Below are 11926 nucleotides of genomic sequence, written 5' to 3' on the forward strand. Positions count from 1 at the left end.
TTATTAGGGTGGCAGATATATGGCATTGGTTCTGCAGTGCGAAAAACTAGACATTGCAAAGGAGAAGTCCTCACTGCATAGAGCATCAAGGAGTTATAACAAAGCACTAGAAACAAGGGACAAAAAATCGGGAAGCACTGTGGGGACTTATAACAAAGCACTAGAAACAAGGGACAAACAATTAGGAACCACTGTGGGGAGGTACATCAAGGCACACGGAACAGGGGCAAACAATCAGGAACCACCACCGAGAATTATAACAAGGCACGAACAATCAGGAACCAGTGTAGGAAAAATAGGGAATTACAATAAGGCTGAAACATTCAGGAACCACTCTGAGAATATAAGCGAACCCTTAGAGCTCTTGTTTTTCAGGACACTCCCTGCAAAGCGTTTGTGGTATAGTACAGCATAGCATAAAGTATTATAGAGCTACTGTCACCTGGTGGCTAAAAGTTGTATGTAGGCAAGTCCCAAGCTCAGGTTTTGCCTTGGCCACTTTGGTGGCACTAGGGAAGTCACCATTCTTGCAACTTCAGCCTTGCCCTGAGCCCCTCTTTGCCACCAGACAGTGATAATATTTGCCTCTCTTACCGGTGTGCTGTAAGGATGAAGAAGAATGTACGCTAATCACTTTGTACAGTCCAAAACCACCAGCTTTAACTAGGTATTTGGGAGCTGGAGTTAAGTGGGGGGGGGGCCCCTACTCGAATTCATTTTACTTTTAACTTTATTTAATGCTGCAATGCTCAGTTCTGCATGATGGCATTGCAACGGATTGGGTCCAGGTGGGCAGCCCTGCTGGTCTGAAGCGGTAGAACAAAATTTAAAGTCCAGTGGCACCTTTAAGACAAGCAATAAAACTTTGTTGCTCTTAAAGGTGCCACCGGACTCTAACTGTGTTCTAAAAAGATGGGTGTATGGGGGGGGGGGAAGGGACACATCAGCCAGGCCATTCAAAGGAAAAAGGAATTGTCAGAGGGCACAGCAGAGGGCGCGTGAGTTCTTCCAAGCTGAGAGTTTTTTGGGGGGGAAACCTCCTGATGGAGGATCTGTGTGGGTGGCTTCTTCTAAGCAGACTAATTGCTGACTTTGCTGGAATTCAGGCTGAGCAATCTGTTGGTGGCGAAAGAATTCAACCCTCGCAGAAAAAAATATTAAACCCAGAAGCCGTGTGGCATCTGCCACCCATTAGTATAGAGTGTGCATTCCTTTGCACAGTTACTTCGGAACAAGTCCCATTGAACTCCATGTGTGAGTTACTTCTGAGTCAGTGGCCCATTCTGCATCTAGCATTCACTCCGCTGTTTTACCACACTCACGTTGGAACAGAAACTCCCCTCTGCATTGCATGCCACTTTCACGTTGATCGATTGTCGGATTTTATGGCAGTGTCCAGACTGCATGCTGCTTTCACTTCGTTTGTTCTTTTGGTGATGTCTGCATAGATTTATGGCCAAAGTTTTATGGCCATTCAGGGGTGACTCTGCAGTCCGTACAGCGTTGGCCCGGGGTATTTTAATGTGGTTTTGAGCCACATCTTTTTCTGTTCCAGTGTGGGTTTGGTAGGACGACGGACCGAATGCTAGATGTAGAATGGGCCAATATTTACAGGATCAGATGGTGGCTCAATTAAAGCCGAGATCCACTGCGGGGAAGTATAACAAAGAACCTGAAACAAGGGGCAAACAGACAGGAACCACTGTGGGGAGGTATATTCTCGTATTCCCCATATGCAGAGCCTGAATCAGATTAGGATCATGGTGCACATGGAGAAGGGGGCTCAGGCTTCCTGGGGCACCTGTTGGGAAAACCCACATGTATCTCATGGAATAAGTGGCTTTCCCATAATAGCACCCTAATAGGACTGAATTAGGTTGGGAAACGACTACAAGGGTGGGAGAGACTGAAATTCCAACTCCCTGGGCATGGTGGTCCTGATCTGAATTGGGCATTGCAAGCACGGAAACGGAGGAGAACCTGTAACTTAGGTGTGCCTGTTGCGTGGGATACAGGGTGATGACCCCAGACCCAAGCGGTGTGCTCCATAATGTGTGAATTGCTCACCGGGATCAATCACTGTTCAAACAAATGCAGCCCTAGACTGGCGTTCTTCCTCTTCCTCTGTTTTCCAGTGCAGTTTTCTACCGATGGGCACCAGGCAACTTTCATCATTCGCATCCGCCACACCCCCACCCCCAGGCTCTACAACCCAGGATCCTCCAGAGGGGGAGCCAGTGGAGGTGAGTGCGGTGGGCAAAAGCCCTGCGGGGCTCTTAGTGGGGAAAGAGCGCTTTGGAGCCCATCTGCAGAGCTGGAGCTCTCAGCCTTGGAAGGCGTGAAGTCAAGAGCACTTGCCGTGGGCTTGGCTTTCCCATATCCTTAAAAGACAATTCTAGGCAGGAAGCTGTGTTAGATCTGAACTAGATGTGACATTTTAACGTGACCATCACAGGGCCTTAGAGCCAGACTGAATATTGCACATGTAGCCCCCTTGTAAGGTGAATACCACCCCCCTCAGGACATTTCAGTTCAGGAAAATGGCCGGAGGGGAAGGCTGAAGCCCTTCCTGTCCTCTCATGTGGTGGTACCAATACAAATTGGGCCCCTACGGAGCCCACGGGGAATTTACAGCTGCCATCCAACTGTGAGTCCCCATGATAGTCATAGATCTAATTTGGGCCTTATTCTGCAGCTGCAAAATAAAACAGGAATCCTTAAAGACTTAACTGCATTCCTTCTAGCGTCAGCTTTTGTGAGTCAGAGAGCTCACTTTGTCAAAAGCTTAGGAGTGTCCAGCTGTAGCAGATACATATATTTTAAAAATGGTTACATCATAAGCTGTTGTGAGTGGGAGCTTACTTTCTCAAATACATCAAGGATAAAATCCATGCCTTTGACGAAGTGAGTTTGGTACTCACGAAACCTTTTGCTGGAATGAATTTTGTTTGTCTTCAAGGTACCACTAGACTCCTGCTTTAGTTTGCCATGTTCCTAAATATCATTATGGCTCCACTTGTTCTAAGCCTGAGCTCTTGCTTAAAAAAAAAGCCAGAGCTCAAATTAAGGTTCAGATGGAGGTCGTAAAGATAGACCTTTAGCGACTACTGGAAGCACCTTTTTCCCCTGCAATATAAGCAAAAAAAATGTATCGTATGGCATTGTGAATATCACTATATCTAATAGCCAAGTTGCCCCCTCCGTGCGGATCGCTATATCTGCACTTTGGGGGCACTTGGGGGGCAGGGGGAGGTTTGTGCACATGTGGGGCAGTGCCCACATGTGCACAAAAATAAAAAAGTTAAAAAAAATTTCGGGGGGATGTTTAAATCCCCCCGAAAGTGCAAGAGCGTCTCCTGCGCGTGGACAGGAGACGCTCTGCGACCTACCGAGCTTGCGTGGCGGCGGCGGCAGGCAGGCAGGCAGGGAGGCAGGCAGGGAGGGGAAGGACCGGCCTTGCCGCCGCCGCCGCCTTCTGGGAGCCAGCGGGCGGCCGGGCGGCCGAAAAAACAATATTTTGCTACTACCAGTGTTACCGACTTCTTGGTGTCTTCCAACAAATATTTCAGCAGCACAGTATCTGCAAATTTTAAATAACTGTCTAAGGGTTTAAATTGGGAGAGTAAAGGGAACATTAACTGATATCTCTCTCCAGAATAGAGTTTACAGTGGAAAAGAATGTGAATAATTGTTTCTATTTCTTTATCTGAGCACAGACAACATCTTTGATAGATAGGCCAACAGAGATACCTTCCTTGCAGTAAATTAGAAGGGAAGGCATCAAAACGTGCTCTAGAAAAAGCCCATCTGTACTTTTCATGTGATGTTAGAGAGATATGGTGCGGTTAGTATCGCGGGTCCCCCCTTGTAAGCAACTAATTCCCAACGTAAGAAGGGTGCGTGTGCTTTTTCAAGGTCCGTAGCCCACTCTAGTGGCTAGTTTGAACATTACACTCTAGGCAAATGCCAGTTATCTCTCACTTTTTAAAAAAATTATTTACCTTTGCCTTTTTCATTGAGACTCAAAGCAGAATACACAATGTAAATCAATGCACTCAACAGAACAATAGATCTAACAGGGAGTTTCAATGGACTAGGGAGTGAAGACGTTTGAAATAAAACTCGCGTCTGAAGAAAGCTTGATAATTAAACTTGATATGCTAAACAATGCAGAATGTGGTATTACATCAGTAGAACCCGGGCAACCCTATTCTGATGTACCTCAAACTCATTTGTTATGAGGGCCGGATCTGACATAAATGTTACTTTGTTGGGCCGGGCCCCGTGTGCCATAAAATGTAATGCCAGGCATCGGAGATAAAAACTTTATAACCCAATGAACGATATTATTTTTTACCCAAAATACAAACATGCTTAACACTCGTACAGTGTTTATTTACAGTATCTCCCTGATGCCCACCCTCCCACTTCCACTGCCTGTTACACATTACCACTGGGACAGTATTCAGGGACAGAATGCGCAGCCTCTGTCATCTGGCAATAAAGCTAATGATGCGTGGGCCAGATAGGAGCCCTGTGGGCCAGTTCCGGCCCACGGGCCATATGTTTGACACCCCTGTCCTAGAGCAACCCGTGCCCCTTGGTTTTTCCAGTTTGACCAAGGGAATCCCAGAAGCAGAAACACAAGCAGCACATAGTATGTCCAGTGGGGGCAGTTATGATTTGTGGCGCATGCTGTAGCAAGTTCATGCTGTCCCTGCTCCGCCTGAGCCCACCGTGAAGGACCCAGCCTTGCTGAGCCGTCCTTCCTCCGCACCCATCCCAGCCGCTCTCATGATGGTCTCTCCATAGCAGAATACAACATCAGTGCCCTGGTCACCATTGCCACCAAGACCTTCTTGCGCTACGACAAGCTCCGAACGTTGATCGACAGCATCCGCAAGTTTTACCCCATGGTGACCATCATCATCGCCGATGACAGCCAGACCCCCGAACGTGTGGAGGGGCCACATATCGAACAGTACTTCATGCCCTTTGGCAAGGTGTGGGAAGGGCTGTGGGAAAGGAGTAGGGTTGCCAACTCCAGGTAGGAAAACTCCTGGACTTGGGGGGTGGGGGCGGCAGAGCCTGGGAAGGGCAAATTTTGGGGAGAGAGTTCATTAAGGATGGGATGCCATAGAATCTACCCTCAGAAGCTGCCATTTTCTCCAGGGGAGTTAATCTGTGTGGTCTGGAGATCAGTCGTAATTCTGGGAGAACTCCAGACCAGGGGTGTACACCCCCACCCCCCCAATTTGGGTCTATTGGGACCCAAAAATATCAGTATTCCTGAATATTCTCGAATACCAATATCAGTTTTGTATTGGGATTTGGGTAAATATTCGGGAAACCTGAATATTCGACTCCATTATACCCTATGGGGACTGTATTTTCTGGGTGTTTTTTCAGCTTGTATATACTGAGCGCACACCCTACTCCTGACCTCAGCTGGAGATTGGCAACCCTACAGCCTCAGGCTGCATTCCCAAGTGTTCTGCAGGACTCCATGGGCCAAATCATCCAAGAGGTTCAGACAGGGAGATGTTCTTGGGGGTTGGGCTTCTGAAATGGGGTAAGGTGGAGGGGGAGCAAAATATATCAGTGGTTCCATTTATAAACACATGCTCCTCTTGTGTTGGAAGATAGCTTATTTCCTTGATCCAACAAAAACACAACGTGCTACACTCATATGCTGCTATGAGCAACTTGGAAGTTCAGCAGAATAAAAACTAGCAAGCAACGAGTGGGCATCCTAGCAGGAGAGTGTCGATAGCCCATCATGAAACATGGATGAGTTACCTCTCAACAAACTTTAAATGTGCTCACAGTTGGAATGAATGAATGGAGTCCAACACCCTCCGCCCCATTTTATTCACGCGTTTGAGCGATTCTGATCCACATGATTCATTGTGAGCACAGAACCCCTGGAGGGATAGTTTAATAGATGTAGATAAATTTAATCTGGAGTACAAGGCTGAAGGACGAACAGATGAGTTGCAACTATTGACTGGATGAGGAACCTCCCCTGTTGATACAGCATCTAGATCAGAAGTAATATGGTAATCTAGATTAGTGGTCAGTGAGTGGAGGCTCATGGGTCAAATCGGGGCCCCTTAGTGTGACTTCCTCCCCCCCCCCCAGTTGTCAACAAAGAGACCAACAGGAATTGCTGACCAGGAACTAAGGTGTCAGTGAGGGCATGACATGAAATACCTGGATTTATGGGCACATGGTGGAGGGGACCAGAGAGGACGAACAATATCCCCTGAGGATATTAAATTATAAAGCTGGCAATGTATGGTGCGTGGCAGAAAAAACAAGTCAGGCAAGTAACAATTCTCAATAGCTGTACAAGAGGGTTGACATTGGCTGTTCCTGTGACTGGTGTTTACATGACCCCCTCCCTCGCTCCTTCCTAGGGCTGGTTTGCTGGCAGGAATCTCGCCATCTCCCAGGTGACCACCAAATACGTTCTGTGGGTGGACGATGACTTCGTCTTCACGATCCGCACCAAAGTGGAAATGCTGGTCGATGTCCTCGAGAAGACTACCCTGGACCTAGTGAGACCCTATTCCGCTTTCCCCCCCTGAATGTTCTATCTATCAAGACAGACATCTCTCCATCTGAACTCTTTTGGTGGCCAAAATGGCAGTAAAATTCTGCATCAGGAAGTGGGTGGAGGGTGATCCCAGTAATCGTTCCTTAAGTGGGAAAACCTCTGGAGACAGCCAGGGCAGCTGAGGGGAATCAGGGCATTTAATATATGCTGAACTTCAAACCAAAGGAAAGTGCAGGGAGCCAGGGACAAAATTCCTTAGATCCAAATTAGGTAGAGCTGGTTCCTGCTAGGGATGTATGCTTGGATATAACCAAGCCAAATATATCTCCAAATAATACCTTATCAGTATTTTTAAAATATCTTCTGGTCTCCCAAATATATCCAGGACTTTTCAGAATACTGAAAATGGGTCCTGAATTTTTTTGGGAAATATTGGGGATTAACTAGGAATATTTGGGGCAGGCTCCCAGGACTGTCTCCCCCTCTTTCTTTGTCTACTGAGGCTTCGTATGGGCTTGCCAGGCTGCTTTAGGGAAGATCCTGTCAGTTTCAAGTGTTTTTGCTGTTTTTCAAAAGTGCCTTCTCTGCTGGTGTTAGTTTGTGTTGGGTTCATGGGTTTTTTTGGGTGGATTTTTGCATTTTACAGTGAGATGCTTGTGTTTTATATAGGTTAAGATTCTTGCATTTTATTTAGTTGCAGATTCTCAGATTTTACATAGTCACAGACTCTTGGGATTTTCATTTCTTGAGCTTAGCCATAGCTTGTGATTGCGTTCCTATTGGGGGGAGGGGGAGATTCTGGGGTTTACATTTTTGGTGCCCCCCTATAGGAAACAATGGAAGACAATTGGGCACCTTGTTCAGGGGCCCATAGAATTGGGACCCTTGGTCCAGTTGACTTGAAATTTGTGGTTATGTAAAGGACAGGAACCAGCAGCTCCCCTGCAGTTTCAGTGCCCAGTACCTTAACCACCCCCAGCCCCCTGGAGAGATTCCCCATAGTGAATAATGGAGCTGAAAAGTATCAGAAACTTGAAAAGAAATGATTCAAATACTAGTATTTTTCAGCTCCGGTATATCCAGATCAGAAAAATACCCCTAGTTCCTGCTTCCTTGGCTACATTGTTCAAGGTGCATATTCAGTTCAGAAGAGCGGGTGTCACCCCACATAAGGAACTGGATCTGAATGGTTCTGTATCCCACAATCCCAAATCCAAGCACTGGAAGCTGGAGCGTACATCAAGAGAAGGTCCTCCCCTTCATGCTTCTGGGAAACCCACGAGAAGGGAATCTGCTGTTTGAAACAGGAGGCTGGCCCAAACCTTTGATCTGATCTCTTCTTACGTAAATCATGGCTCCTGCAGAAAATCTCCACCCAACTGGAGGGGACTTCTCCACTTCCTCCTCTCCCCCTTTGAAATACTTCTCCTTGGGGATGGGCAACCCCCCCCCTGAAATAGCACAAAGTGGAATCAGAAATCTGCCAAGGGTGGGAGGCACTGCCAAAAATACCCGATTCCCCCTCGGTCAGCAGCAGAACTGGTTGGTGGGATCCAACCCCCATACATCCATATGCCACCAGAAACTGTCCCTTGCAGTGCCTTCATAGTGTGTCTGGGCTAGACCTTACTTTGGAATCCAGATTTGTTTCAGCCTTGCTTCCTCATCCAGGCCTCATCCACATCTCCAAATAGGGTTGCCCACTCCAGGTTGGGAAATTCCTGGAGATTTGGGAGTACGGCCTGAGGGAGGACAGAGTTTGGAGAGGAGGGATCTCAGTAGGGTGTAATGCCATAGACTCTGCCTTCCAAAGCAGCCGTTTCCTCCAGAGAAACCGATCCCTGTCGTTTGGAGATCAGCCATAATTCCAGGAGATCTCCAAGTCCCACCTTGAGATTGACAACTTTCTCTCTGAACCGGATCAGGCGCTAAAGATCAGCTTCCCTGGTGTGAGCACCCCCAGCTCCGTTCTCCTCCCAGCTCTCCACTCACCCTTCCCCAAAGTCGTCTCTGTGTTTGGCAGGTGGGCGGAGCCGTGCGAGAGATCACCGGCTACTCCACCACATACCGGCAACAGATCAGCGTGCAGCCCGGGAACGAAGACGGGGATTGCCTGCGAATTCGGCAGGGCTACCACCACATCATTGAGGGCTTCCCGAGCTGCGTGGTCACCGACGGAGTGGTCAACTTTTTCCTGGCCCGAACAGACAAGGTGCTGCAGGTCGGCTTCGACCCCCGTCTCAGCCGCGTCGGCCACCTCGGTGAGTGGTGCAGCGGGGGTGATCTGTATGTAGAGAGTGGAGATGCATGTACCTCAACTTCAGCATCATTTGGGGGGGGGGGATGCTCTATGCTACAAGCTGGTTAAAAGACTTTCCCAGAGCTTTGGATCCGAGCAGCGGGTCCAGGCTTCATAGCAATGTTGCGCAGAGTTGTAAAAACGGACCCCTCCGGTGCCATCTGCTTAGTTTGGCTCTGTCGGTAATCCTCTTTTCTCCTCCTCCTCAATATTTATATATGTGTGTGTGTGTGTGTGTGTCCAGAGTTCTTCATCGATGGCTTGGGCATGCTGCACGTGGGCTCCTGTTCCAACGTGGTGGTGGACCACGCCTCCAAGATCAAGATCCCCTGGCTCAAGACGGACACAGAGAAGCAGTACGCCAAATTCCGCTACCCCAACTCGAGCGACAACAGCATAATCACGAAGCACAGCCTCTTCTACTTCAAGAACCGGTTCAAGTGCATGTCGGGCAACTAGTCCACGGTCGGCAGGGTGTCAAGAAACTCACCCACGAGAGCCAGCCACGTCCTCAGGCATCCAGGCCTGCTGATCTCAGGCGGCCCGCTCCGGCAACAGCCCTTGGGCCAACGGTCTTGCCCGTCAACTAGCCAACACTCCCCCCACCCCGAACTCAGGGAGGCCTCAGCATCCTCAGGCCTTGGGATTTGGAAAATGGGCGGCCGATCCCTTCCCTACCGTACCTTTATTTAAAAAAAAACAAAATCCTTTTTTAGCACAAAGGTGCGGCTACACTGTCCCGAGCCTGGCACTGAAGCGATTATGTGCTGCCTTCTCTTGCATTTATAGATCTTGTTGCCTGAAATGGAGAACCGTAAACTGGGAATGATGCTGGTAAACTGCCTGGGAGGTTCTTTTTCCCCACTTCTCCTTTCCTGATTGGGAATAACCTACTTCTCTAATAATCTGTGAGCTTCCTTCTGCCTGTCCCCCCTCCCCTCACAATGTGCACGCACACACACACACACACACTAAATAGCCTCCAACCCCAGATATCCGAACCGCCTGTTTCATCTAATCAAGAGGGAATATTATTGGGGGGGGGGATCATACTTGAACTCTGGGGGCGTTCTGCCGTGCCACAACTTTTTGTGCCAACAAGTCTTGCATCTGTGCTCCCTCCTTCTGAACTCCTGCCAAGCGGGTCGTCACCCGGGGAGATTTTTATTTTCTTTTATTTATTTTTCTTTGAAGTGCCAAAGACCACAGAGACCGGGAGGGGGGGAGCCTGGGGGGGGGAGGGAGCAAGCCTGCCGCAAAGTGAACGTCAAGAGGGGCACGAGTGGACACGGACACTCCAGGTTGAAGACGATTCAGGTTTGCCCTCTCCTGCGGCAACCACAGCAACGCAAATGGAGGCATGAACGTTCATAGACTCGGGCAGAGCAAACCAAACGCACTCCAGGTTCCAGACATTTAAGGTTCGCCCTTTGCTGCAACAACAACAGTGTACTGTACGTTCAAAAGATGCAGACTCAAGAGTTGCAGGAGGGACGGGGAGCGACTATGTTTCTTTTCTAATGAGGTGGGACTTTTTTATATGCTGAAGCAGACAGCCGGTCTGCTAAGGACAGTCCTGTTTTTAATTTAAACCAAACCCATTTGCCAAGCCCTCCCCCCCCCCGCTTCCCTCGTTTCCCCTTCCTGTTCCCAGCCTTGCAAGGCTCTGCATAGCTGCTCTTCCCACAATGCATGGGGGCCGGTCTAGTGGCGAGGGGGGTCACAGTAGGAGCTGCAGCCAATCAGGTGACCTTCTTATATTTCCCCACCCTTCACATATCCTGATGTGTGTCTGTCGTGGGGAGGCAGCGGGAGCACTTGCCCCCCTGGAATCCTAAGTGTACTGAATCTGCAGTTGCAATGAAGAAACCTTGCCCTCTCCCCCAAGTTATTTCTGCAGACGCCCTTGCATTTTAAGGGATGGGAGTGCGGAGGTGCCATTCACGCTGAACTTTGGCTGGGAATGAGAATTAGGAGCAGAACCCAAGCATACTTGCCGTGCTATGGCCACCTTCATGAACTGAAGGTCTTTCAGCCTTTCATAGAATCATAGAGTCGAAAGGGGCCTCCGGGGTCATCTAGTCCAGCCCCCTGCACAATGCAGGAAATTCACAAATACTCCCCCCCACACACACACACCCAGTGACCCCTGTTCCATGCCCAGAAGATGACAAAAAAAACCCCTTCCAGGATCCCCAGCCAAACTGGCCTGGAGAAAGACAGCTTCCAGACCCCAAAGTGGTTGTGTAAGAAAGGGCCACAAGAGAACTAAGTGCTGATGCTACCCTTCCTGCCCTCCCCCTCCTGATCTGCCTATGTTCACAGAGTCAGCCTATGTGGGGCATGCCAGCAGATCCAGAGCTAATCATTCCTTAAACCCAAGGGGGAATGTTGTGCATTCCGGTGGGCATCCATGTGTTTTTTCAGCAACACCATCCCTGTTAAGCAGGGATAGCAGCAGATAAAGAACTGTGTGCCGTTACAGCCGTATCTCCCCCCCCCCCATCTTTCCAAACTTTCTCCCTTCATAAGGATTATACCTACACGGGACTGAGTTATTAGATTCACATTTTAAATAGAAAGCGCAGTTTACAGTTGGGACATCTGAAACAAGATGTCAGGTGTAATTCAACCACTGTTAGCCATTTCTAAGTTCTAAATGAATGGAATATCAAGTACTTGCCATTCTTAACCTAGCAAAATCATGAGACTGGGGCGGTCACATAGCGACATGAGCAAGTTTTGCGCTTGTTACATTCCCATTTCCCATTTTTCAGCCAAAACTGGATTCCAAAGCAGTTTGCACCAATTACAATGCAACACAGAGAGACAACAAAAGACACGCGGGAGAAGCGTGGTGTGTGCAGTTGCCTCCACGTGGATGTTTTGCTCTGACTTGGCTTGCAAACCCAAACACAGTTTTCCGGGCATCCGCGTGACCGTCGTTCAGTTATCTGCCTTCCAGGATTTCTGGCGTCGCTCCAGTCTTTCCTGAAAGATGGCGGTTCAAGTGGGTTTGCACGCTGTGTGGATGACAGGGTCACCATCCTTCAGGGAAACCTGGAGAT

General features: G+C 48.7%; 1 protein-coding gene across 1 annotated transcript in view; it reads left to right on the forward strand.

Annotated features, from left to right (window-relative positions):
- The window catches only part of B4GALNT1 (beta-1,4-N-acetyl-galactosaminyl transferase 1), a 77610-nt gene extending 67711 nt beyond the window's left edge, over positions 1-9899 (forward strand). Inside the window, exons 8-14 of the mRNA XM_015423486.1 lie at positions 253-286; positions 1757-1763; positions 2136-2243; positions 4816-5003; positions 6420-6560; positions 8583-8820; positions 9103-9899. Of these exons, the coding sequence (XP_015278972.1) occupies positions 253-286; positions 1757-1763; positions 2136-2243; positions 4816-5003; positions 6420-6560; positions 8583-8820; positions 9103-9317 (931 nt within the window). The 3' untranslated portion in view covers positions 9318-9899. The remainder of the gene's footprint in view (positions 1-252; positions 287-1756; positions 1764-2135; positions 2244-4815; positions 5004-6419; positions 6561-8582; positions 8821-9102) is intronic.
- The last annotated feature ends 2027 nt before the right edge of the window (positions 9900-11926 follow it).

This window comes from Gekko japonicus, unplaced genomic scaffold (assembly GCF_001447785.1).
Source record: "Gekko japonicus isolate JY-2015 unplaced genomic scaffold, Gekko_japonicus_V1.1 scaffold1573, whole genome shotgun sequence".
NCBI lineage: Eukaryota > Metazoa > Chordata > Lepidosauria > Squamata > Gekkonidae > Gekko > Gekko japonicus.